Raw genomic sequence first — 27,357 nt, 5'->3', positions numbered from 1 at the left:
GGCTGTTTCAAGAACACTGTTTCTCTCAGCAAACCCACAAATCAAACACATAACACCTACAGACCCTGCTCCTTTGCCATGAAGCTCCCAGTGCATAGTTTATGTGCTAATGTTAATACCAGAGAGCTGAGTGTTGGCAACTTTTACTCACTGTGTGTCTCAACAATTGGCATCTTTATATGCAGTACTTTTGCCAGATTTACTAATCTAAGTATGAGCGCAACCCCTGAATAGCGCTAATAGGTGTGATTAATTGCACCACTTTCTAAACACAAGCACAATCAGTCCATTTCAACATGAAGTGCAAAAACTAAGACGTGCTTTTTTCTGCACTAAATATTGGTGCAATTAGTAGTAGACTGAGTGTCAAAAACATTAGCAAATCATTTTGCACACTTTAATTAAATATTCTTTTTCTTCTATTTTGTGCCGGATTACCTTGTGAATAATAAGGAAGTCTGGCATTTATAGACTATATCAGAGATAACACAGTGGTTGGAGTGGATGGTAAGTATGTAAAACATACAACTATAATATCAGAGACCAGTGTTTGCATCCAGAGTACAGCTCCCTATCTAGTTAGTTTTAGGCATCCAAAGCACTTCAGTTCAAGATATTGAATACTGAGTGGTATCTAACATTTTAATAAATGACAGATAAGAAAGATCAAGTTAAATACTTTCTGTCGTGGTCCTGGGTCTGACCCAGAGCTTTTGAGTTCTTGAACATGTTCACTATTTGTTTGTTTTATTTTTTGTATCTTTGTATTTTCCTTAGTATTTAGCTCTAGTGCTTAGTTGCTGTTGTTATGTGTATTGGAATTCATTATGCTTCTAGGTTTAATGTCTTTATATTTATTAGTGTCTCTTATTTCTTCGTTGCAGGTTTTGATTATTTAATATTTGCTTGTATTGTGACATGGACACAGAAAAAGCATCACATTTACAATCACATTCTTTCCTCACAGCCTGTTTAGAATCACCAGTTAACCTAACATGGATGTTCTTGAGACAGTGTGAAGGCCAGAGTACCTGGAGAAAGGCCACACAGATATGGGGAGAAGATGCAAACTCCACACAGAGAGGCCCAAAAGCTTGTTTGCCAACCAACCTACTACCGAGCCCACTCATTTTTGTACATCATACTTAGTTGTAATTTTATGTATTCAGTTCATTTGGAAATTTAATTCAGTGAACTTTAGTTGGTTCAGTTAAATATGTGTCTCTGCACAGTTAATCACTACATGCGATATGAGAGGTCAGCATGTCGCCATTCCTAAAGATGGCCCCAAATAATCCACAAAATCATGAACTTGCCCAGACAAACCAAAGCATACCTCTTTAAGTCCTCTCTGTGTTCTTTGGCACAGTCGAGGTAACTGCTAAGCTAAACTCCAGCTACTAAACTGATACCAGAACAACTTATGCTGTCATTGAACGGAACTGAGCTACAATTGATCTTTTCCTAAACCCTTTTGGAGCAAGCTCACTTCTCCTGTTGTGTCTTCCTATCTCTCTTTTCCCTGCAGAAGTTGTGAAATAAGACTATTCTGTTGAGTCATCCATAATCATTACTATTTCGTGGCCATGAAAGTCAAAGGAAAAGTTTGCGTGGTAATGCAGTTTGGCTGAGAACGATATGAATCCTGTGTCTTCTTTGGCTGCAGACCACAGCCTGACAGTCTGACAGCTCAAGTGAGATGCTGTGCTGCAGGGCTGACTGCTAACAATGAGAGAAACGTTAGTTCCTCCATACCAGCCCTTCATCTGTCTATTAGCAACACACCAGGCCAGTAATTCTGCTGACTCATGATCGAAGCCCTCCAAAGTTACAAAATCACATTAAGCTATAAAACACTCATAAATTCACCTTCCCATGCAACATAATTAACCACTCTTTTTTGACACGGCATGAAAACATCACTGCTGTTTGGCATTGCTGTGTTAACTGCATTGATGTGAGGATTCATGGGAGGCAGACCCAATCAGTAAATTATATCATCAAAAGGAACTGTGCTGCAACAAGGCCACAATTAAAACATGTATCTGTAAGCTTTAACCCTTACCACATTACAGCACATGCTGAAACTAGTAATTTAAAAAAAAATGAATGAACACATTGGTAGTAAGCAGGAAAACTTAAGACCATTCACTATGAAATATGTCAGTCTTATGTAGATTGGAAGAATTGCTGCTGGTTACATCACACTTACTAATGGACCCAGAAGGAGACATGTGGATTATGTGATGCAAATATCATTAATGGATCATTTTTGCATTTCAAAATAGGGACAAATACACTGAATGGCATACTTGTCTTTATAGACATTCTCCCTGAGAGAATATTAAGTGATATTAAAAACAAACAAACAGACTTACAAATTATTATCTGCTTCCTCCTTTCCTTTTTGCCTCCAGCATTCATCCTCAGCATTGGGTAAGAAGTTAGTCCTAAAGATTTTTGCAAAGCATTGTTTTTTCTTTCTTTTTTTCCTTTTAAAGGTACATTATCTAAACCTGAAGTTTCACAAATTCTGTCAGACAATTTGGATGTATTACAACAACTCATACAGATCTAAAAACAACTATTGTTTGTAACATTTTAATGACAGTAACCATTTCCTTTATAAACTACAGTGGCAATGATTCACCACTCCCTCTGAAGTTATCAATGGACAAGAATTACAGTCCCTATGGCCACTAGAAGGCTTTGTCACTTGAATGAACATCATTACTGGGCATCTGCTAGAATGACTGTAGTTCCTCTGCCAAGATGAGGAGCCAAGATGGAGCCTCAAAACAAGTTTGTCTGCTGTGGTGTTTGTTCATTTCTCTATCGGCAAGATTTTGCAAAACCCAGAGCTGAATTTCACAAAAAAATGGTGGAACTTGGACAAAGAAAAAAACAAAAGAAATTTAAAGTGGACCTGAAGAGCTTTCTAAAAAAACATATGGTCATGGCCTTAGAAGATGATTACACTGTGCACAACAGTGTTCCCCAACCACTATGCCGCGAGAAATGATCAGGTGTGCCGTGGAAGATAATCTGGTTCAATCTGATTAGTACTCTGAGCCAGCGGTCCCCAACCTTTTTTGCGCCACGGACTGGTTTATGCTCGACAATATTTTTCATGGACTGGCCTTTAAGGTGTCGCGGATAAATACAACAAAATAAAACTAGTACCGGTACCGAAAAAAAGAAGATTTATTCATAACACGCGTGAAAAGACCCAGGAAAACAGTTAATGATAAAAACGATAACAAAAGAATGCTGAAAACCGATAAAAACCCTGAAAACCATAAATTTCATACCTGAGCCTCAACTCTCGCGGCCCGGTACCAAACGACTCACGGACCGGTGTGTTGGGGACCGCTGCTCTAAGCGATCAGCGTAGCGTGCAGAACAATTACATTCTCTTCCAGTAGAGGGCAGTACAACTACCTGCTCTAATTAAATAGGTTGCCAACTGCCAGTAAAACAGAAGAAGATGAACAAGAACTTATATAATAGTCGTGCTGTGAGTGAGACAATGCAGCATGTAATAGCAATAGATAAATATTTGAAAAGAAAAAGTAATCAGTTTAATTCTAGATGAAGGCCCTAGCATGAGTAGTAGACAGAAGAAAGCAAAAATGGTATACTGGGGACAAACGGAGCCAATTCCGCTATACCTGGTGCACGGGGAAAATTATTATGTTTTTTTGTGATGTTTTGTTTGGTGGTGTGCCGTGTGATTTTTCTAATGTGAAATATGTGCCGTGGATTCAAAAGGTTGGGAAGCACTGCTGTACAAGACTTATTATTTTGTTGAGAGCACAGTCCCTTCGATTGGGTTGGAACTTCTCCATTGACATTAACTGCAAATATAGAGACATTTACTGATGGTATACTTCATATTTGATTTGATTATATTTTTTACTCCCAAAACTCCACTCAAGGAGAATATGCAAACTCCACAACTGGTGTGGTCAAACCTTCTTGGTGCAAGGCAGCACTGCTAAACACTGTCCACACTAGGAGCCTAAGAGCTACTTGACATGTTCCTCTGTTTTCTCAGTTCTTGCAGGACATTTACCCTCCAGAGACAGTACATATCTTGACCACAGAAAAGTTTTTTTTCACTGAAAAAGTTCATCTACTTCAACCAGTCATTTTTACTGATCAGTGTCAAATTACACACAATCCAGCAATAGGGAGCCAGAAGCCAGCGTATTCATAGTGTCAGTCCAAAGCCTGGATAAATGGGGAGGGTTGCATCAGAAGGGCATTCATCATAAAATCTTTACCAAGTCAAACATGCAGATAATAAAGAATGTCTGTGCAGGATCGTTAAGGGCCCTGGTTAACAACGACCGCCTCTGGTGCTGTTGGCCAACAGGGTGTCAGCGGAAAATCTCCTACTGTTGGACAAAAATAAAAGAGATGAGAAGGAAAAGTGTGTTAGGAGGTAGTAAGAAAGAAGGAAAGGCAGGCTTGCTGAGGTGAGAGTAGGGACTTTAAATGCACGGTTTATTACTAGTAAGGTGACAGAGGTGTCTGTTATAATGGAGAAAGGTATATACAGGGTGGGCCGTTTATATGGATACACCGTAATAACATGGGAATGGTTGGTGATATTAAAGTCCTGTTTGTGGCACATTAGTATATGTGAGGGGGCAAATTCCTCAAGATAGGTGGTGACCATGGTGGCCATTTAGAAGTCGGCCATCTTGGATGCAACTTTTGGTTTTTCAATAGGAAGAGGGCCATGTGACACATCAAACTTATTGGTAATGTCTCAAGAAAAATAATGGTGTGCTTGGTTTCAATGTAACTTTATTCTTCCATGCTGTCAGGGACCACGCAGTAAAGCATAAAGGACACAGGTGGTTTTAATTCAAAAAACGGGTTTTATTGACCCAAAAATATGAAAATATATTTAACAAAGCCAAAACTTAAACAGGCCGACCAATAAAAGAGGTCAACTCAATAGACTAAACTCAAGATAATAATTAACAGAACCTCAAACAAACATATGACAAACTGACCTCCTGAAATGACACACAGGGGAACTTAAATACTGGTTTAGCTAAACCAAATGACACACACGGGGGAAAACAAGATGGCTGCCATATAACCAACTAATACAAAACATTTAAACAAACATGAAACACCCCCCAGGCAATGAAGCATGTGGTGCAATCCAATTAGGCGGTCAGTAGTACTTCAGGTCTCCCAGCCCTTTGCCACACCTTTTGCCAGACAGGAGGAGACACCAACCCCCAGGTAACTCAAACAAAGAAAGATATATTAATATAACATAAAACAGAACTTTGACCTTGCAAGGTTAATATGTGTGCACGCCATATAAACATTGGAAGGTGTGATGGAAAAATGAATAAATTTAATAAAGAAACGATATTGAACAATAAATAGAATATTTTAAAGTAGTGACTGTAAATTAAACTAAAGTGAATCAACGGGTGGTGAGGTGTGGAGCTTACCATGTGTGGCATGCCATCACACATGCGTTATTTACAAGTTTCTCTTTGTTTACAGCCATTGACATGTTGAAGAGGTTAACACGTGAGGAGCGGATCGAAATTGTGTTGATATCTGGTGAACGCAGTAACCGGGTCATTGCAGCAGATTTCAATGCAAGACACCCTACGAGACCACCCATCTCCCATGCTACAGTTAGCAAACTGCTTGCTAAGTTTCGTGAAACTGGTTCAGTGTTGGATTTGCCAAAATGTGGACGCAAGAAAACTGTCACTAATGAAGAAACATCAGTGGCTGTCCCAGCTTCATTCAGCAAGAGCCCACAGCGTAGCACTCGCCGCATGTCAGTGGAGAGTGGCATTAGTCGAACATCCCTTCGGTCCCTTAGCTACTCACAAATGGCACCCTTACAAACTCCAGCTACTGCAGCATCTCAACGAGGATGACCCAGAATTTGCAGAATGGGCAAAACAAAAATTGGAACAGGACCCTCAGTTCATGCAGAAGATTTTGTTCAGTGATGAGGCAAACTTTTATGTGAATGGTGAAGTTAACAAACAAAACCACCGCTATTGGTCTGACACTAACCCACATTGGATGGATCCCTCCAAGACTGTTGGAACAACAAAAGTGATGGTTTGGTGTGGTATATGGGGTACAACGATAGTGGGTCCATTCTTCATCAATGGAAACCTCAAGGCCACTGGATATTTAAAAATTGCTACATGATGATGTGTTTCCCTCTTTATGCACTGAAGCTGGCACGTTCCCTGAGTTTTTCCAGCAAGATGGTGCACCACCACATTATGGGTGCCAGGTCCGAGCATTCCTAGATGAACAGTTTCCTGGAAAGTGGATTGGTCGTCGTGGGCCAGTTGAATGGCCCCCAAGGTCTCCCGATCTGACCCCCTTAGACTTTTATCTTTGGGGTCATCTGAAGGCAATCGTCTATGGTGTGAAGATACGAGATGTGCGGCACCTGAAACTACGGATACTGGATGGCTGTGCTGGCATTTCTCCTGCGGTGTTGCTATCAGTGTGTGAAGAGTGGGAGAAGAGGGTTGTATTGACAATCCAACACAATGGGCAGCACATTGAACACATTTTATAAGTGGTCAGAAACTTGTAAATAACTCATGAAAGAATAAAGTTACGTTGAAACCAAGCACACCATTGTTTTTCTTATGACATTACCAATAAGTTATATGTGTCACATGGCCCTCTTCCTATTGAAAAAACAAAAGTTGTATCCAAGATGACCGACTTCTAAATGACCACCATGGTCACCACCCATCTTGAGGAGTTTGCCCCCTCACAAATACTAATGTGCCACAAACAGGACTTTAATATCACCAACCATTCCCATGTTATTACGGTGTATCCATATAAATGGCCCACCCTGTATATTGTGTGTGCAGGAGATCAGATGGGAGGGAACCAAAGCCAGGAGCATCAGTGGTGCATCTTACCATGGTATAGAAAGGAACTGAAATAGAATAGATCATGAATAGATCAACAGAAAAGATCATGAGCTTGAAGCTGGGAATCAAAGTGCTGATATTGAATGTTGTTAGTATGCATGCCCCACAGGTTGGACGTTCAGAAAAATTAGAGGAATTGGAGAAGATTTAAATGGACATGTAGGTGAAGGGAACAGGCGTAGATGAGGATGTGTTGGGTAGGTATGGTGTTAAAGAAAGATGTGCAAAAGGGCTGATGGTATTATAGCAGGTATCACAACAGACTTGTAAACCTTCTCTTTCACTCTATCCTTCTGTCACGAATCACCCGTAGCACTTTAGCACTTCCACCCACTCCTGCACTCTCTTCTCCACCTATCCAATAAAGCCTTGATTGATTGATTGATTGATTGATTGATTGATTGATTGATTGATTGATTGATTGACAAGAGAGGTGGAGAAGAGAGTGCAGGAGTGGGTGGAAGTGCTAAAGTGCTACGGGTGATTCGTGACAGAAGGATAGAGTGAAAGAGAAGGTTTACAAGTCTGTTGTGATACCTGCTATAATGTATGGCTTCAGGACAGTGGCACTAAAGAATAACAGGAGGCAGAGCTGGAGATGTTGAGATTTTCATTGGACGGACAAGATTAGAAAAGAGTACATCAGTGGGACAGCTGAGATTGAGTGGTTTGGAGACACAGTTAGAGAGGCAAGGTTAGGTGTATATGCGTTGAAAGATGAATAGAAAGGATGTTGGATGGGTAGCTGCCCGACATGAGGAAAAAATGTGGAAATAAATTCACGAATGTCATGGAGTCTAGTGTAGTGACAGGTTGGTATGAAAGAGGAGGCTGCTAAGGATATAGCAAAATGGAGGTAGATGGGCTGCTGTGGTGACCCCAAATATGAGGAGCCTAAAGAAGAAGAAAAAAAAAAAGGTGTTAAATCACATATAAAATGTGAACTTCCAGAAGCGAGGGGTGAATTCTTTTATATTCAGGCACAATAATTTGTGTGACAGGCAATCATTTCTAAATAACGTTTTATTGTAATGTTTCACACTAAAATGTTGTATCGACATGCCTTTGACTTATATTTTATTGTATATATTGATCTGTGAGAAGCAGATTTTCCTTGGATGACATCCTGCAACTGAAAAACCTTTCTGTTTCTCAAGGCCTGTCTGATAAATAATAGCCCACAATGACAATATTGCTTCTCATACAAAGTGACATTGAGGGTTCCTTTCACAATCTTTTTTTCTCTTTGTGGTTTTCACCTTCCATCAGCCTTCCATCAGTTTTAACAAAACTTAACAGAACAGAACATGCTAATAAAAACACACATTACTGTAACTATGAGTAAACACTACTACAAAGCAAAGCAAACACACTCAACAAAAAAGGCACTACTGAGAACAACAAAGGAATCATTTCAGTTGATGACTCAGTCCAGTTCAATTCAATTCAGTTTCTAATCATTCTAATCTAAATCTAAATAATTCTAAATAATTCTAATTACAACAACAGGCACCTTGAGGTGCTTTCTATTGTAAAGGAAGACCCCACAATAATACAGAGAAAACCCCAACAATTAGATGATGTCCCTGTGACCAAGCACTTGGCAACAGTGGGAAGGAAAAACTGCCTTTTAACAGGAAGAAAACTTCCAGGAGGGAGCAGCAGCCATCTACCGCAGCCGGTTGGGGTATTCAGCATATTTTAAGAGGTTCTTACATATTCATTAAACTGAAAACAGAGAAGGTCACCGACTATGATTAGGTTCGATGTGACGATGATTTCCTGTTTAACTGGTTGAGAGAGGAACAAAGGAGAATGCGATACATGCGATACTGCACACAGGGTAACATGATTAACAGTCAAATTTTTGTTTTTTGTTTTTCACCAAAAAATTCAGTTTGTTTTTCTCGAGGCAGTTCAAAGTGGATTTATACAATAATACAAGCAGTTAAGTAGGTTACTATTCACCTACCACCCTGCTACTCCACCCCCAGCCTTTGTTACAGTAATACCATACAGAGAGAGATTGTGATGCAGGACTGAACAGGACTTCATTGCTGGGACTTGTGTTGTTGTGCACCACAGAGCAGCAGCTGTGTGAAGGTGAGATGAGGAGAGACAAATGAATCCGAATACACACACACACATACACACACAAAGAAAACCCACTGATGGATGAAATGAGAGAAGGACCTGGGAGTGTCACTGAATGGATTAAAGACGAAGGGCGCAGGCAACGAATGTCCATGCAGGGCAGTGAACCAAACTCCTCCACTTTCTTGTTGATTTCTTGTGCCTTCCACCACCATATGCTGATCTCCTCAGCTTCTCCTCCATTACGTTAACAGAAATACAGCGTATTCTTCTAAGGATCAGCTCGTATGACCCTTCCTTTAATAATAAATGACTTTGTAGCCATATCATGTATTTAATTTGAATGGAAGAACACATTATTCTCCACATGAGATTGTCAAAAGCAGTTGGAAAACCTTAAAACTGTGCAGGGCAGTAGGGAAGCTCTTGGGCTCAAAGCAAGCACATAAACATTAATTCCACTAAAATATTGATGCAACTCTTGCATTACTCACTGCAATAATCGATATTGTTAAGATGGCAATGGCTTAGATGATTATGTCAAAGGTGTTGCGTATGCTGACAAAACCCACAGGGAGTTATGTAAAGCTGTTTCCTTCAGCTCTAAGGAATATTTTAGCACCTTTTAAGTCACTGTTTTGGTTTCTTAGCTTGTCACTAACAAGTGTTTCAGCAAAACAAAGCAGAAAAACCCTGCAGTTCACTTCATTAGGCATTAAATGGTTAAAACTGCTTCCTCAGGATGGCAAAGCTGAGGTACGAGCCAGAGAAATTTTGTTTACATTTTGAAAGTGGCCAAATACATGTTCATGCTCTCTCTGGGAAGTTCCAGGTCAACAAATCTGTTAATCACGAATTGTTTTTTGACAATTAGCCACCGTTTAAATCCTAACATGTTTACCTTTGATTTATATTACCCGAGAACAGCAGAGCACATCCCAATATTTTTGCACAGTTTCTGTGCCTCTTGAGCTACCTGATAACTGAAGGAACCTAATCATACTTCCGTGTCAGTGTTAATGGGTGGCTCAGCTGGTGAGGTGACACAGGGAAAGTCTTTATGTCATTAAAACTACTCGCATTACATGAAGTTCATGTGTAGAACAGACAAGAACACAATAACAGTAACTTTCATAGTTTTTTGTATGTAAGTGAGGGATGTAGCAGAGTGGTGGATCTGACTGACAAATCAAGGTACACGGCGTGCTAATATAGTAGCGACTTGTCAACAGCAAGGCAAGAATACTTTGGGGCCTTTCTTGTCACTAACAAAACACCTGATGAGTTTATGGGCTTGGTTGCAACCAACTTGATCTTTATTATGGTCCTTCTGAGCTGATAGACAAGCAATATTAAGGCTGTTCTCCCAGAGTCTTCTATGAAGAAGCAGTCAGAAAATTGTTATCATGGATTATCCTGACCACCCTGCACAACACTTAGTGGGTGGGCAGCAGAGAAGCATCTGTAACAGACTGATTAACTCCACTCCAAGGACAGATACAGGGAATCTTTATAGCACACGCTGTGACTTTCTATGATACAATAAAACACAGAGAATTATCTACCAGATATATAATATCAATAATATATTGTACAATAACATATTGTGTAATATATTATTGATATTATTTCTATGTATTACTATTTGTATTGCTATTTTTTACTTAGTTTATTTTGTTTTTAATATAACAAATTATCATTAGTGTCATTATTATTAGTATAATATGCTGGACAGATATGGAACTCCAAAGTGTTCAAAATTAAATAAATAAATAAGTCATGATGAAATAAATAACTATGTGAATAAATAAGACACAGATATGTAATGTGAGAATGATATTGTGAAATAATTGAACACATTTTGAAATAAATGCTCATTATTGTGAAATATATTCCATTCTGCTATATAAATTTACTTATTATTGTGAAATATTATTTCATGGTCTTTATTTTTCACAATGACAGAGATTATTCCTGAGGCATTTTATTTATTTCCAGCCGTTTTTATTCCAAAATGTCCTTTTTTTCAAAGTCAGTCTTTATTTCAAAATCCCGTTTTTCCCGATGGCCTATTTATTTCATAATGCGACTTTTCAGCAGAATGACTTTGTCTGTCAATCAAGAGAGACAGGGCGGAGCCACTCGTGTGATTGGTTGCTCCTTTACTCAGACATAAGTAATAGCACATGAATTGTCGATTTAGGTTTAATGGAGCAATGCGTCTCCTATGCAGCTGGCGGCAGTATGCAGCTCAAGATAAACTTAAGGCACCGACAAATGCAAAACACTGGGCGCGAATAACGTTACAGGTGTATCAATTCTTGTGAAGGGCATGGCTGCAGGAAACAAGTCCGTTTCTGAGTTACTCAGAGAAGTTGCTAACCGCTTAGATTGTACGTCTTCACCTCAGTCTGAGAGAGTGTTGCAGCAGCATACTGGAGATGAAGCGGTCCCTGGTCCAAGTTCTCATCAAAACATCACAATGTTAACGTTAGCAAACGCTAACGCTATCACAGCTAGCTCCACTCCACGAAACGCTGTTCAGGGTAAGTAACGATGTTATTACTGCTTGGTTAGTCTGTCTGCCAAAAATGAGCTTTTTAATCAGTTCAGTCACAAATTTTTTATACTGTTTTTTATCATAGCAAAGAACTTAATAAATTAGGTAAGAGAAGATAATCGTCTTCTGGGTTAATGTCTGTATCACTGTTTACATTGTTGTAGGTAATAGTTAAATCATGTCGTTTTAAAGTGTCTGATTTTCTCTGCTAATATGGAAGTCAAGTAATCTATGTGAATGAAAATAAAGCAATTCTAGTTCAATGTAGTGATTTTGTAAGCGGGTATAATACTTGCAAATTAAGTAGCAATTAATCTAAGCTTTTAGAATGTTTTCTATAATATTGTTTTTCCCTTTTTAAAGCTGAAGTCGCAAGACTGTTTGCCCCTTACAGAGTGAGGCCTTCCTCAGCGCCACTTTCATCTCTGACCTCGCATTCTTCCAAGAAAGCATGCCGCTCCATTTACACACACACCTTCTTCTGTTTACATGATCATATGTCAGACACAGTGCCAGCTAAAGCAGTCAAATTTGACCTAGCAGCAGCTGGACTTGGAGAGAAACGGATTTCATTCCAAGGTGATGCTACATGTCATTTGTTAATATTTCAAGATTCAGTTTAACTACATTTTTACTGTTATATGTACCATTTTTGTAGTAATGTACAGCAAGTAATGTGTTTTATAGGAAGGGATGATGACCCAGAAGTGGTCAAGGCAAAGATTGAGGATACCTTCCCTCAGCTTAAAGACACAGGAGGGTTTGAACTGCTGAGAATCTCTGGTACAACACGAAGCCGTAACCTGTGCACAATCCCAAGCCCAGACACTGGATATACAGTGCGATATCTCCGCAGTCCATTGAGTGGAATTGGACAAGCTTTGATCTATATAAGGCCACTGCAGAAAAGTATTGATTTGGAAGACGTGAGTAATGACTAGGGTCAGAATATGTTATTTGCATGTATTAATAAACTAGTTCAAATGGCTAGCTAAGCTCAACTATGTGTCAAATCACTTTAGCTGTCAGCTGGTTAGAAACATGACTGCATATGAGTAATAATGGTTCTGAATGTAAGCAATTCTTAGAAAAGGTTTAGAAGGAGATATGTAATTTTGTGTTTACAATTTGTTTCTGCTTCTCACGTTGGCAAATGCGATTGCAGAACTGTCAAAACATTTTTTATCACAGTATGCACCAAATGTATATATATATTTTTATCTCCATATTCTCTGTAGAGCCTGACAACCCTCCAGCAACACGGACCCCCCACAAAATGCCTGAATTGTGACATTAACATTCCTTTAAATAAAATGAAAAACCACATCACTAAATGCACAAGGTAAGGAACATCTTTGATTTTCTATATATTTTAGTATATAGTGTGGAAACTAAGTAAGTCCACTTTGTATATATTGGTGATGGATGCTGAAATCTCTGCCAATCCCTCTCACAGTTCATTGAGTGGTGCTGAACCTCAGTCTGTTACTGAAAGTCAGGCTAGGCAGACTCGTAGTACAACAGCAAGGTCAGAGGTCCCATCCTGTAGCAACAGTGATGCCTGGAATCTGTCCTGCGGGGTAGAGGAACCAGATAGTATCATCTTGGAATCCACCATAACCTCAGCAAGAGCAGAGCAATCGTCAGGTGATATGGTGGTAGTGCAGGAAGATGCATCTCATCAAGATGAGGAAAAGTCACTTCTAGGGGAAAAACCAGGTAGTGACAGGAATTAAGTTAGGAAGATACCAGACAAATGGCAAAAAATACATATATTTTATTTCTTTTGATTCATGTGATCCATACAAATGTGTACCTTTCAGAGTGGAAATGTGAACAAGATGCAACCAGAGCAGCCTGGCTCTACAAGTCCGAGTTACTTTCAAAGTATGAGACAAGAAAGGCAGTAGTCCTGCAAATGGACTTGCGGGAAAGTATTGTGGATCAACAGAGATCACTTATCTCCCTCTACAAAGCTCCAAAGGTAGAGTGGGCGGGCCCTGTCAGCTGCAAACTGGAAGGTATTTTTCCTGTATTGTGAAAACATTAGAAATCCAGTGACTGACTAATCCGAAACTTCACAAGTTTTTTTTTTTCCTTCTTCCTTTTAGGGGATGTTGCTGTTGGAGAAGGGGTGAAGAGATTCTTCTTCTCAAAGGCAGTTTCTCTAGTACAGTCTGGTTTGCATTTGAATTTTGTTATGTATGAAACTAGACTGGGCACATGTATAGTGGATTAAATAAGAGAATATTTATTCATGTAAAGAAAATGTATTTGTTATGTAAATGAGTTAATTGTGTTAAAATTACTGCCTGGATTTCTCATACTCACCATAACCTAGATGTACTCTTTTCAGGGAACACAGATCTTACAAGACTGTTTGACGGTGAGCCAGAACACTTGACTCCATCCACTTCTCAGACCTTGCTTGAGAGTGACATGTTTTTGGTGGCAGGTAAGAAAGTTATGTACAGAAATAAGAGGAATAGTAATTTAAAATAATTCATGTGCAGCACTAAAGGAAAAAGCATTACTTGTGTTACATTATCCTAACTGTAACCATAAAGATGAAAACTAGATTGAATACAGTTACAAAACTGTTTGTCTTTACCCCCATGCAATGTTAGGCTAAGTGAATTTATTATGTTTGATCTTAGGAAGAATAATGGGACATTCATTCATTCATGGTGGACCGTGTGTGTCTGGTATAAGTCCTGCAATCATCCATGTCCTTTTTGGTGGCTCACCTGAAACAGCTACAGTTCAGATTGAGGATTGCCCTGATATTGATATCCGCAGCACTATTCAGCTGGTTTGCATTTTTGTACCATTATTTTAAAGAATTACTATTTCACCAAATATTAAATTTAGAGACAAGATTGAATAGCCATCAGTACCTACTACTGACTAATTTTTTTCCCTCTGTCCTAGCTTGATGGCACTGCTGAATTAACAGAACTGGAACGAAGAAATGTTCTCGAGCTAGCCCTGGCTTGGGACCTGCCAGGTGTCACACAAACCAATAGAAAGTGGCTGTATGAACGTCTGCTATTCCACGCTGTGAGTACGGACTTACTCTCCCCAATAAATGTAAATTTTAAATAGAAAAGCAAATCAAACCTTTGGATGTGAATAAGTACATTTTTCATATACATTAAAAAAATCTCTTTGGAGGCCATTTGAAATGCTTTATCAGTACAGTGGATGTTCTTTAAGTATTTAACATTTAAAGTGTGTTTTACTTTACGGACTCACACTTCAGTTTTGGTTTGGTCTCACTGTTGTAGGTCATAACACGAACAAGCCGTCAAGTCAAGCAGCTGAGGAAAGGGCTTAAGGAGACCATGGTATGGCCGCTTCTGACAGAAAGATCAGACATCATTCCTCTTTTCTTACCAAGGGAATCAGAGACTGCTCCCTGTTGTGAGGTAAAGTCAGGTCACATCTTTTAACATCTGAATAGTAAAGGTATTTGGTTAATTTATGAAGGATGAACATTAATTGTTGACACAAAACATCAATATACTATTTTGTATGCTTGGGCTAGTCGAACAGCTGGGTTACATTTAATAAAAATACACCTAATGTTGCTGACGCTCTTAAGACTACAAGATAAGTAAAGATATAAAATGACAAATTAAGCTTATTTTATCTTGTAGCATTTAAGAGAAAAAATTAACCAAGGTGAACTATTTTATGCAGTCTATTCTAGAAAGGATAGTGTGGCCTGCCACAGAAGATGAAGATGAGGAGGAAGAGGAATGCTCTCTTGAGGATAAATGCAGAGTGGCAGGCTACCTTCGGTCCTTCATTGAAAATGGTAAGTCTGCTGCGATAGGTATTTTGCTATTGGTTTTCTCTGATTATACTTTGGTAAATTACATACAGTCCAGTGATCTCGGGTCATTAACAAAGTACACTATAGTATAATTTTGTTTTCTTATTTGCTCCATACTGCCTCCATGCAATACATAAAAAACAGAGTGGTGGCATTATCAGTTGCATTATAATTGTATGTAACTACTTTTAGCTTTGTTACCATAAAAATATCTATGACAGCTACAACAGCAATTTGAGTGGGGCAAAAATGTCTTGTGCTCTTTATGTAATTGTTCATCTTTTAAGGTATTTCTCCATAAAAGACTCAAAATAATGAATATAGGATGTCATTATAGCTCAAAACAATGTTCCATTGCAGCGTCTTGTGCACAACGAAAAGCCCTCATCAAGTTTTGGACAGGATGGGAAGTCTTGCCGAGAGAAATGACTGTGGAAGTGGTCAACAGCAGTCTTCCAAAGTCTTCCACCTGTTTTGAAGTACTACGTCTTCCTGCACACTACTGTACCTATGAATCATTTCTGATGGACATTGAGGTGTGTCTCAACTCTACTGACTCAGGTTTTGGTCTGGTTTAGGATTGATTCCATAACCACATGGTAAGATTAGACCATTTTTCTTTCTTGCATCACATTACTGTATTCAGTGTTCAAAGAAACGGACAATCTAGTGAGTTCTAGTTCCTTTAATACACTTGACAGTGTAAAATACACAGTAGAGGTGAGCATTTATTGCTTTTTGTCAGTTTATATTAAAAAGAGTTCAGAAAACAAAATCAGTTGTTCACTGTACATTATAAATTACACATTATGTTTATTTTATTCTCGCTACTGGAAAATTTATTTGCATTAAGATTTTATACTACTGTACCGTGTGCATTGTATTAAATCTGCTCAGAGTTGACATGTACCGGTACTGTACATCCAAGAAATGAATATCAAATCAAATCACTTATTTTTATTATTATTAAAGTGACAGCTGTGTAAAACAAATCCTGTTTTATAGCCACTCACTGTTTTGTTGAAAATGAAATTGGTTATGCTGTTTTGAGTCAGTATTAGCTACAAAGCCATAGATGTAGAAACTTAAAAAAGGGGTGTGAACATATTGCACCTGCTTACTTTGAAGACTTACGGTGTGGTATCACACATAAGTTTGAGTGACTGAACAGTTTCACAGTAGGTATCCAAAGCTTGACTGAGTGAAACGTTGTTGTTTGGTAGCACAGCAAGCTCTCGTTCACTCAGTGCACGTGGGAGCTGAATCTCAGGAATGGTGATCTCATTTGATGGGCGGTGATTATGTGGTCCTGTCCAGTCCACACCATAATCCTCATCAACCTGAAAGAGCATGCACATGTTTTAAATCTAAACTGAAGAGGTGTTTCCTGCAGCTGTTCCTAGATGGACTTATTGAGTCTGTCAGGGCCTATGTGAGTTTCTTAGGCATAATTATTCATTCACCCATTCTAGGTCAGGATTGGTTCTCTTCAGGTATAACAAATTTAACTTTGTTTAAAGTATTGCCATCTATACCTGACAGATGGAATAAAAGGAGAGAATGGCTTGAGAGACATTTTCACTTACAGGAGAAATATTCGGTACACCAACTCGAACAGTAGAAATAAACTCACCTCAACTACAGATAGTAGAGTTTTACATAGAAGAACAAATACGGATCAAATAGTCATGTACCTGTGACAAATCTTGTCCCTCCTTTCTGTGCAGCAACCAGAGTTGCAGAGGTGAATGGTTGTTTGCTGTTCTGAGTCCGTGCTGATTCCATGCTTCCTGGAATGACTGAAGATGATGTTGAATGTGATGCAAAAAGCATCTGTGCAGTGCAAACAAGTCAATTTCTTCACCAGGGTTGAGCAGTCCTTGAATCTCCAGCTGGGTGAAGATTGTGTAGAAAAGGTCAAGGACGTTTTCATATACATCCCTCCACAGGCGCTCAATGCTATAAGACACAGTGAAAACCAGTCAATTATGCTCAGAAACCATTTGTTTTATTACAATTGCATGTGTGAAAAAAATGTAAGACAGGCCATCAATTTACTTGTCCTTACCGCTGGTTGTGAACACTTCTGCCTGTAATGTGAGAGTTCCTGTTCTCCCCCATTGTCTGCACCATGAAATGTGCAACCTTCACATTTTCCCCTCCTTTGTCTGACCTGGAAAAAAAGTAGAGAAGTTTTGATCCGAGTCAGTGAGAGTAACAATCTGAATATAACTACTGTCCAATACAGAGTTTTTTGACATACTGTATTTGTTAAACACCTCTTACCGGACTCTTGACGGTATGCCATATTGTCTGATTGCTGACAAGAAACCATCAAAAACTGTTGTAGCTTTGTTGTTGGTGGCAGCTTTAAGGTAGACAATTAACCTAGAAAAACCATCTATCCCACCATGGACAACAAATCTCCATCTGACAAGGCAGAATTAAAAAAAAACAAAACAAGAAAAAACATTGTCATGTCCCCAGTTACATACAAGCAAGACCAATATTTCAGTTCCATATAAAGTGACAACATGTTATAACAGGAATGTAAAAGAAATAATAGAAGGGAAACTTAAACACTTTACAGAAAGATCTGTAGTGCAAGGAATCACATGCATAATGTAAAGCCTCAGACATGACTATAGCAAATCCTGTAAATGGCCTTATATGACAGCATTTAAGATGACATTTACAAACTCAAGGCTTCATTTTACAATTTTATACATGCATTCTGTTACTTCAATGGAATAGGGAAAAGGTGATGCAAGTACTGACCGAATTAGTTTATGATTTCCATCGATATGCCAAAGGTGATTTGGTGCTGGTACACTGTACTGACGACGCCTTGCAGTCTGAATAGATAACCATCGCATCATGACCCCTTCTGGATTGACTCGTCTCATTGAATCCATCAGTCGAAATCCTGATTAACAAACAGATCATGTCTTAGTACTAACAACTACAAAAAGACTGTATTGTAAACACTGTAATGCTTATGAGACAGATCTTCATTGCTTCAGGTAAGTATCCAGGTGCTGTACAGATTTACTAGGGACAGAGAATCATGTACAAACTGGTTCAAACAGGAACATAACTGCATAACAGTGATGCGAACATGCCTAGTCATTTTTGATGCCTACATTATAATATCACATCATGGCTACACTGACACATGCTTTCTGGGCCAGAAACTGGTGTTTGGATATTCAAACAATATCAGCTTACTTTGAATGTGTATGCCTCTGGATCGTAGATGTCCCATCATCATTCTGCAGCCGGCATTTGGGTGATGACGCTGAATGTCCAGCACTTTTGCATCCAAGTCCTCATTCCCAATAGAAGAATACCTATCAGATTTTCTGCACATAATTTTTTTTTTTTTAGTATAACAGCAAGTCTCAACAAAACGTTTTCCTGAAAGAACCAAGGACGTAAATGTATTCTTGTTTTAGCTTTACTGAAGACACCAGAGAAAGTATGATATTTAAAACGCTGCTGTAATAGACAAAACCATTTCAATAAACTTGCTATTTAACATCAACTTTGTTATGTGTTATCAGAGAACAATTAGCTGCAAACAGCAATGAAACATTCAACTATGTACTATTTAAAGCACTAATGACCCTGCTGTCTACCAAGATGTGATAAGTAAGTAGACTGTGGAAAGCTGGTGGGTTTACTCTGTGTAAAAGGTTCCTACAGGTTCCACTGCCGCCAAGTCTCCGAGTTAACACACTCTAACAGCTAACACTGCGCCAGCTAAACGTGTCTCAACAACAAGATGGCGCCGATAGCATTAGCCGTAGCTGCCACGCTTATTTTAGACATTCACAATAAAAAAGTAAGCGATAATATTTCAATATCAAACGTCATAATTAAGGTCAACATCTAAATAATGCTGTGTACAGACTCACACAGGTGTTAAATTACAGCATAAACTTACCTTAGACCTTCCTCCGTCATTCTCCTCCTAATTGTGCTCGGAGACACAGAAAACATATCGGCAATTACCCCGATGGTTATACCGGACAGCACTAAAGTCCTGAGTGCTGCAGCCGGGATTTCAAGACGTGGACGACCAACATTTGAAGACTGTTCTTCCTCGGCGTATTCCAAACGAACACGGTGCTGAATTGATCTTAAACTTTCGACAATGGTGTCATCGATGCGAACATCTTGAAGAGCAATTATCATCCCAAGCATTTCAGAAACATCATCTAAACGACTCAAAACAGTATCTACAGGTAAATGATCCCTCTCTATCTGATCTGCTAAAATGAGCAGAATTGACTGAAGTTCACACCAGTCCGCCATCCTCCGTGACTTTTGACCTAGCACGTTTTTGCTACCTGTAGCAGCCGTCCGCGGAGCAGGTATCCAGGAAAACTAGTCGATAGTAAACGATCAGCCAATAGGCGCAAAGGTCAAGCCCACTCACACTGATTGACAGACAAAGTCATTCTGCTGAAAAGTCGCATTATGAAATAAATAGGCCATTGGGAAAAACGGGATTTTGAAATAAAGACTGACTTTGAAAAAAAGGACATTTTGGATTAAAAACGGCTGGGAATAAATAAAATACCTCAGGAATAATCTCTGTTATTGTGAAAAATAATGATCATGAAATAATATTTCACAATAACAAGTAAATTTTTATAGCAGAATGCAATATATTTCACAATAATGAGCTTTTTTTCAAAATGTGTTCAATTATTTCACAATATCATTCTCACATTACATATCTGTCTTATTTATTCACATAGTTATTTATTTCATCATGACTTATTTATTTATTTAATTTTGAACACTTTGGAGTTCCATAGACAGAGTGCAGCTTTAAGGTGCTTTTGCAGTGGCTTCAGTTTTCAGACTTTGATGGTAAAGCCATCTTTTATATACAGTCTATGAGGGTTGCACTGCCCCCAGGTGGCTAAAATGTAATGTAGGCTTGAAATCTTTGTTTAGCAACAAAGCAGAAAACATAAGTTTTTGGTAGGTTTATTTCCAGCAACCATGGTTGAAACTTCCTGGTCAGTGCTGCAATATAAAAGAAGGACTGTAAGGAAAAAAAAACTGGAGTAAAAAAAAAAGGATGTTTAATTAATTATTTATTATTGTTTAATTTCAAAAATATGTTTGATCAAAAGGTTCAGACTACACTCATTTGAAACAGCAGTTAAGAATCTCATCACATCTTCCATTTAGCAGCTTTTTCTGCAGATTTTCTTGTAGAGAGTGATGGTAATCACAGTGTGGTTTTGCTAATAGCTGATGACTACAGTTTCTGCTTTCCTGCTGCTCCAGAGAGTGACAGTGAGTAGTGACCTCAGCAGAATGTGGCCAATTCTTGAACCGATAACAAGTCATCTGATATAATGACAGGCCCATTTGATGAATGGGTCTGTTTTTAGGCAGGCAGACGTCCGCTGGGGAGCTGGCCTTGGGCAAATACAAAATCCCAGAGGTTACAAAGGCAGATGGATGGACTGCAGTTCTCTGTCACTTTTATGGCTTAACTACTTGTCCCTGGATTAATAAATCTAGATTCATGACTGACAGCTCCAGGCTCACACCACCAGGTACTGCCACCTTTGTGCAACCTTGGTTTAATCAGAACCTCTTCATGACTCCACATCTGCTAAATACATGACATAAAAATAAGGGCAATTTATACTTAACTACTTTGCTCTTTTGCCACATACTGGCTCTCTAAACCTCATGAAGCATAAAGGACAGGGATGGTTTGCAGAGACACATTCGCATCAAATTGATTTTATTCCGTGGTTTTAGATCACTCTGTGCAAACCACCAGCTCATTGAAAAGTAATAAATTCTGATGAGACAGGGCTGTTCCCATATGAAGCGGGGAGCCAGCCACAAATTTAAATCAACTTCTCCCCCAGCACATTTTTTTATTCTCTGTCTGGCTGTGACTGGTGGAGATGAATTTCCAGCACTCTTAGAAAATAACAACACCTTAAAGTCATTGTCGTCCCAGCCTCGGCTATTTAAATAATCAAACATCTACCCTCAGCCATCTGAGAGATGAAACGCATCCTGTGCTACCTTGGTGCCCCTGTCGGTGCAATAATCAAAAAGAAGATAAAGAAAATTTGTGTTTTCTTTCAAGTTTGAGAAAAATGCAAAAAGAAATGTGTCTACCTGTATTGTGAAATGAAACAAAGCAAACAGTGAGGGTGTGTGTGGGAGGAAGGAGATCCAGATTGTTTCTCACAGATGATAATGGTGGTGCTGCTGATGATGCTAATGATCTAAGGGGTGAAGAGTCTTCGCTGGGGAAAAAATAATAGCCTTGGTCATTTACTCAAATGTTTAAAATGACATATTTATCCAGCAGGTGACCTCTGTTTTGTTACTAGCAGCAGCAGTTGCATAATGTTCTTAAATGGTCATTAAACCCCCAATTAGAAATGTACGTTTAATGGTAAGAGAGCCTTAAAAATAAATTCTCCTCTTCATGAATTGATTAGCAGAGGATGAGCGCTGGGCGAGAAAGTAAAACTTTTAATTTCCACTGTGGCTGTTGACAATCACGACACAAAACACTTTTCTTGGCCTACTTTCCAACTTAGGTATGAAAAATCATTGGATTTGTCTGCATTATTCTCACCTTAAAGTGACTCTGTATTGTACTGTAATTTCGCTTTAGGTATCACCATCTTTCGGGTTAGGCTTGTGATCGTGAGTTAGTGGATGAAAAATGTATTTCAGTCAGGACTACAGCAGTCAAAAGATTTTTATTTTCATTTTCAGCAATTTACATTTGTTCACATTTGCTCTTTCTGGGACCTCTCTGTCCTTCTCTGTGCATACACGCAAAGCGAGCTCAAAGAGAACAGAGCAGCCATCAGATAATGACGCTGATGAGGTCAGAAGCACCGTGGAATGAAGCAGCTGTGGTGGAGGTGGGTTGCAAAGCAGCTTGCAGATGTGCAGCAGCTGTATGCAGGCTAAAGCAGCATAAATACCATGCCTGATATGACTTATGCTAATTGGATTTAAAGATGAATAGCAGCTCAGCCACCGGCTTATGTGTGCTGGCACTGAGATCACCTGTTCTGCCTAAATTGATGCTACACACAAATAGCAAAGACGATTTCAATCAAACTCATTGTTTGGTCATTAAATGGCATCTAAAACCCTCTACCTCAGCACCTTCCGTGTCATCACAGATACCTTGACTTTAAGTACACACAGCCTGAAACATCTTGTTGTGTCCAAGGCTGAAGTCTTTGTTTGAGCTGGGAGTTAGTTAGGGTAAGGACTGGGTCGCCAAAGAAAGAATTAGTTTGTGTAACATGTTGTCTGTCCACATTGGGAAATAAACTGACTCATAGCTGTTCTGGAAAGTGACGAGTTCAGCAGTTCACTTCCTCACCATCACACAGCTGTTCATTTAGTTTGTCATGTGGGTATGTTATATTGTCATTTTGGAAACGTTAGAGAAATTGGCTCAGTGTGTGCGTGCTTGTGTGACAAAGTGGGTATATTGACAGATAGAGACTATTACAGAATGGACAGAAGCATCCCATCCTCCTTGTAGGAAACATGATGAATGAGATGGCAGTTCTTTACTGAGCTGACACCTGCTCATTGCTTAGGAAGCATAATATGGACAGACGACAGATTGTTAGACGGATGATAAAGGCTCCCACTAATACACATTACTCTGTAGATCAACTATTTGAAGCAAAGTGAAATTGCTGGCTTTGCGATTGTTAGGCTTCATGAACCTGAACAAAGTGGGTCTGCACCAACACTGTCTTTTCATCCAAATTTAGGTCATTTTCAGGCAGTAATATAAATACGTCCACTATCTATCCAAACAATCAATGCAGCTGAGAAAGTGCTATGCCTGTGGATGCCCATCTTTACAGTCGTCCTCCTGATTGTTTTTTGTTTTTTTTGGCCAGTTGCGTGCACAAAACCATCTGATCCTTTTGTTTTGTTTTTTAATCTGAGATGTCACATACAAGATTGCCCTTATTTACAGTATCATGGAAGTAGACTACAGTAATTACAGTGGGAAGCAGGGGGCCATGACATCTTACTGAACCACTTCAACTGTGGAGGTCCTGAAACCATTCACTAAATTCCTCCCATCAAAAACTAACAGCTCATATGCACTCATGGACTGAACAGCAGCAGTGAACAGGAGATGTAGCACACTTGTTGCAGACAAAAATTCTATATCTGTTATACAGACATGTTCAGTGGTTTCTTTTAAAGAAATCTCCTCACACCATGAAATCACTTTTTAAGGATCTTTTTCTGAACCTTAAAGAAGCTCCAGGATCCTACACAGCTTCCCTGCCTCTCCAGGACGAGCCCACAGTCTCTCCCACTCTCCTTCTCATGAGAAAACATCAAATGCTGAAAAATGATAAAATAAGAAGGCAATTGGAATTCACTATCTCTTAAAACTTGACAGCCGTAAATCCCCAGAGGATATGCGCTCCCTTTCAACAACAAGCCCTTGTGGTGGTCGGATTAGATCCAGTCAACTGTTTAATTCACTAAATTTACTGCGCTGAGCTTCTCCTTGCCAAACCCGGAAAAACAGGTCAGATCAGTTAAAGCTTTCGCAGGGCAGACACGAAATATTTCTTCATTTTAAAATCATTTGTACCATAATGACTCGAAAAAATAATCAAGAAATTAAATCCAAATAAACAAACTGTAATGTGTTTTATGAGTTATTATAGTTATTTATAATAGCCTTTTCAGGGTTTTTTTGTGAATTAACAATCTGCAGAATATGAGAACAAAGACGAAGTAGACTTTTTTTTTCTTTTTTGCCAGCTGGCAGGTTAATTAGCGGGCGTGTTTACAACCGTCCAAACATATTATTCTCATTCATTACAGCTGAGTGAGTCCAGGTGGAATAGTAAACCACAGGGATGACTTTCAAGAAAACACCCCACTCTACATCTCTCCTAAACAGTGCCAGAGGCGCGCGGAGCCGCTCACCTGCACCTGTCCCACAAGAGCCGAGCAGCAACGAGGCGATCAGCGCGATAATCCCAGCAAGTCTTTTATTCCCTCGAGGCATGTTGAAGGGACGGGATACTGTGGGGTATAATCCCGCCTGTCTGAGGGTAGCAGTCCGTCCGTCCTCCACCTCCTCCCCTTCTTCTGCTCTCCTGTTCGCTTCTCCCCTCTGCTCTCCTCCAGCTGCGCTCCGGTGCGCTGCGCCGCACCGAGTAGCCTCGCTGTCACAGTGTACAGAGGCAGGCCGGTGCCCAGCGGAGGGAGGAAGAGGATGCTCACACGCCGCTTGTACTCCGCCAAGTGATGGAGGCAAAAGAATGGAGCCGTGAGGAGGAAGGGCTCCCTTTTTTTTTTTTCCTTTCTTTCTTTTTACGATACTGTCGCAGGTCCGAGTCCAACGCACTGCCTCCCTCACTGAGATGAAAGAATCTTAAGAGTTCCTTCTGGGAGCCCCAGGACTGGTTTAGTGCCACCACCACGGCGCAGTGAGCGCACTTGATGTTTAACTCTTTAGGAAGCTTTCCCCGTAAAAGCAACACAACTGTCACGTTTATTTGAACAGAAGCAGGAAAGGAAAGGATAATTCATAAGGAGACTATGAGGCAGTTTTGAGCTCACTCTGAGACACCCGAACAAAACTGCTATTTTTTAAATTTGCAGTTTTGATCACTTTGTGGTCAATTTTAGTGTGTTTGTAACGATTTTTTTAAAAATCGTCTAACTCTTTCTTCTTTTAAAAACAAAATGTATTCAAATGTCTTTGCTTTACGCTGGACATCAAATATACCCCACTTTATAAAAAAAAATAATAATCATTATTAGCATGATTCTATATCAGGCTGCATACATGTGAACATCACAAAATTACGCCCAAAGCTACTGATCCAAAACTCAGATTTAAGGTGAACTCGTTCTTCTACACAGCAAATCCAGCATGTCCAAATTAACACTGTCGGATTTGATTTCAACACTATTAAAGTGTCTATATGGGTCCACACCAGAGAGTGTTAATTTAACACTTTTTGGAGAGTTGGTACGTTAACTCTGATTTAGTGTTAAACACCAAATCTGTCTGGAGTTGATAATTTAACACTTGGTGTTAAGAGTTTATATATTAACTCTCAAAGAGTATTTTAGTTTAACTACGTAAGAGTTATCTTCTAATTCATTCTAAAAAGCGGGAATTTTACTGTTCTGAACTTCTAGAAATTTCTTTTGGAAATAAACATTTACTAAAAAGATGCAATGGTTTTTGAAAAACATTTATTCTGAACTGTGCACCACAATTTCAAAACATTTTCTGAAAGATGTAACAGTATACATGTTCTCACTTTCATTAGAATTTTGTTTATCAAAAGGTCTGACATGGTAAATGCAAATAACAGCATTCTCATCACTTATTTCTTCAATACAATATTCATGTCCTTCATTCATCCCTTTGTGGAACTTCAACGCACTTCTGCTCTCCCCCATATTCCATCTTCACAAGCATATCCTGTGCGGAGATTGAATAAAAATTAGTTGACACTAATTAATGGCACAAATAATCCAGTAAACAATTGCAGCACAGTAAAAAAAAAAAAAGGAATCCTCTTTGAGCCATTACTTGTGTAAAGTATTTTCCCAAAAGACAAAGACACAGGCAACAGGTATAATGAACTAAATGTAAAACCTCAACCTTTTTCATTTTTACCTAAACCGTGTGCACAAAACTCTGGAGGGATCTAAATGCTAACGTAGAACCCAGTCAGGACGTCTGCTACTGCTGTTTGCTCGTTTTGTTTTGTTTTTTTATGGGCGATCGTTTTCAGGCTTCAAGTAGCACCATTATACCAACATTTCACATTCTACACATTGTTTTAGGTGTATTTGACCAAAAGGTTGACTGAAAATTCACATGCAAGCTTTCTTCAAGGCTGTGGTATTTGCCCGCAAACAATACCTTTCAGCTAGCTAAAACAGAATATTATGCTATCAGCGAGCAACATGGCTAATGCCTTTCACACAGCTTTGTCTCAACTCCAAAGAGCCACAGAAGTAAAAGCTCATAATAATAATTGAAACAATCTTTGAAAACATGACTTACCAAGCATGGCAAACAACTCAAATATGTAGAGCAAAATGTTCTGAAACGGCTTCACTTCAGCTTCGATTGGAGCCGTGCTGGGGGCGGAGTCTGTGAATTTACTCTGTTGGTGTCATAGCCCCTCTAGGAGTTCAGAGTTAAGAGGTCAAGAGTTAATGTTTCCATTGTAACACCTCCAGATTTGACAGAGAAACACTCATTTTTAACACTCGATTTTAACTACTATCATTAACATCTCAGAGTTACATTAAAAGAATGTGACTCTACTTAGTGTAAAATTAACTCTTGCAAGAAGACTATTAACACCAAAACATTTAACACTTTTGAATTTGCTGTGAACAGCCTTCTAGTATCGAATCCTGCATGTCTATCATTCTGCATCATGGAGGTCTAACAGCCAACTAAAGTTACAATGAGCAAAGCACTTTTTTTTTTTAACTTAAGGTTCTTCAAAATTGTCCCTGCATCAAAGCTTAAGCAGCAGTTTTATTAATAGGGTCACTTCAATAGCTTTTCTGTAATGTTACACATCACTGCATCATTTTTGTCTCGTTTTTTGATGTTCCTTTTATGCAAATCAGTTTATACAACGAGGTTTTGTATAATTAAAAGCAACAAAGAGGGGCCCTGGGCCTTCACAGCCATATCTGAATAATGCACTTTGTGCACAGATAGTCAGTACATCACTACATTTTTGTTTTTTTTGTTTTGTTTTTTCACAACAATCTGGGGAGTTTACAGTAGGTCACTCAGGCACTCCGACTCAGTCTACTACAGCAACAAATAAAATCTCCACAGAGAA

General features: G+C 39.1%; 3 protein-coding genes across 10 annotated transcripts in view; 1 reads left to right on the top strand and 2 right to left on the bottom strand.

Moving 5' to 3' along the window:
- Window positions 1–24,874, bottom strand: part of LOC309691999 (contactin-associated protein-like 4) — a 125,382-nt gene extending 100,508 nt beyond the window's left edge. Inside the window, exon 1 of one of the 2 annotated variants that reach the window (XM_082510100.1) lies at window positions 24,449–24,874. In XM_082510100.1, coding sequence (XP_082366226.1) covers window positions 24,449–24,530 — 82 coding nt within the window. In that variant the 5' untranslated portion in view covers window positions 24,531–24,874. Of the gene's footprint in view, window positions 1–3,311; window positions 3,390–24,448 lie in introns of those variants that run through there. The other variant, XM_082510099.1, reaches the window with a different exon arrangement.
- LOC309692002 (uncharacterized protein) lies at window positions 11,125–15,913 on the top strand. Of its 5 annotated transcripts, none has more exons than XM_082510108.1 (13): window positions 11,219–11,602; window positions 12,121–12,195; window positions 12,304–12,542; window positions 12,855–12,958; window positions 13,073–13,335; window positions 13,440–13,637; window positions 13,728–13,813; window positions 13,973–14,071; window positions 14,274–14,428; window positions 14,548–14,676; window positions 14,904–15,044; window positions 15,319–15,436; window positions 15,815–15,913. In XM_082510108.1, the coding sequence occupies exons 1-8, from the start codon at window positions 11,389–11,391 to the stop codon at window positions 14,018–14,020; spliced, it is 1,227 nt and encodes a 408-aa protein (XP_082366234.1). In that variant the 5' UTR covers window positions 11,219–11,388; the 3' UTR covers window positions 14,021–14,071; window positions 14,274–14,428; window positions 14,548–14,676; window positions 14,904–15,044; window positions 15,319–15,436; window positions 15,815–15,913. The 5 variants fall into 5 exon arrangements, with proteins under 5 accessions (XP_082366232.1, XP_082366235.1, XP_082366234.1 ...); XM_082510105.1 differs by having other exon boundaries at window positions 11,980–12,195; XM_082510106.1 differs by lacking the exon at window positions 15,815–15,913 and having other exon boundaries at window positions 11,125–11,602; window positions 11,980–12,195; window positions 15,353–15,368.
- The window catches only part of LOC309692000 (uncharacterized protein), a 62,131-nt gene continuing 50,884 nt past the window's right edge, over window positions 16,111–27,357 (bottom strand). The window contains exons 2-8 of one of the 3 annotated variants that reach the window (XM_082510101.1): window positions 19,401–20,020; window positions 18,683–18,816; window positions 18,233–18,380; window positions 17,741–17,884; window positions 17,523–17,627; window positions 17,149–17,413; window positions 16,554–16,794 (exon numbers count right to left, since the gene is read on the bottom strand). In XM_082510101.1, coding sequence (XP_082366227.1) covers window positions 16,585–16,794; window positions 17,149–17,413; window positions 17,523–17,627; window positions 17,741–17,884; window positions 18,233–18,380; window positions 18,683–18,816; window positions 19,401–19,771 — 1,377 coding nt within the window. In that variant the 5' untranslated portion in view covers window positions 19,772–20,020 and the 3' untranslated portion in view covers window positions 16,554–16,584. Of the gene's footprint in view, window positions 16,795–17,148; window positions 17,414–17,522; window positions 17,628–17,740; window positions 17,885–18,232; window positions 18,381–18,682; window positions 18,817–19,400; window positions 20,021–27,357 lie in introns of all 3 variants that reach the window. The other 2 variants (XM_082510102.1, XM_082510103.1) reach the window with 2 other exon arrangements.

The sequence above is a fragment of the Aulonocara stuartgranti genome (assembly GCF_965226115.1).
Source record: "Aulonocara stuartgranti genome assembly, chromosome: 17".
Lineage (NCBI taxonomy): Eukaryota > Metazoa > Chordata > Actinopteri > Cichliformes > Cichlidae > Aulonocara > Aulonocara stuartgranti.
Note: the sequence above shows the minus strand (reverse complement) of the source record. Positions and strands in the feature narration are given on the sequence as shown.

Excerpts from the sequence above, each read along its gene's own strand:
- LOC309692002 (XM_082510107.1), top strand. The coding sequence starts at position 11,389 with ATGGCTGCAGGAAACAAGTCCGTTTCTGAGTTACTCAGAGAAGTTGCT. Across the intron at positions 12,196-12,303 it reads GAAACGGATTTCATTCCAAG|GAAGGGATGATGACCCAGAA; the intron begins GTGATGCTACAT and ends TGTGTTTTATAG. Across the intron at positions 13,336-13,439 it reads ACTTCTAGGGGAAAAACCAG|AGTGGAAATGTGAACAAGAT; the intron begins GTAGTGACAGGA and ends TGTACCTTTCAG.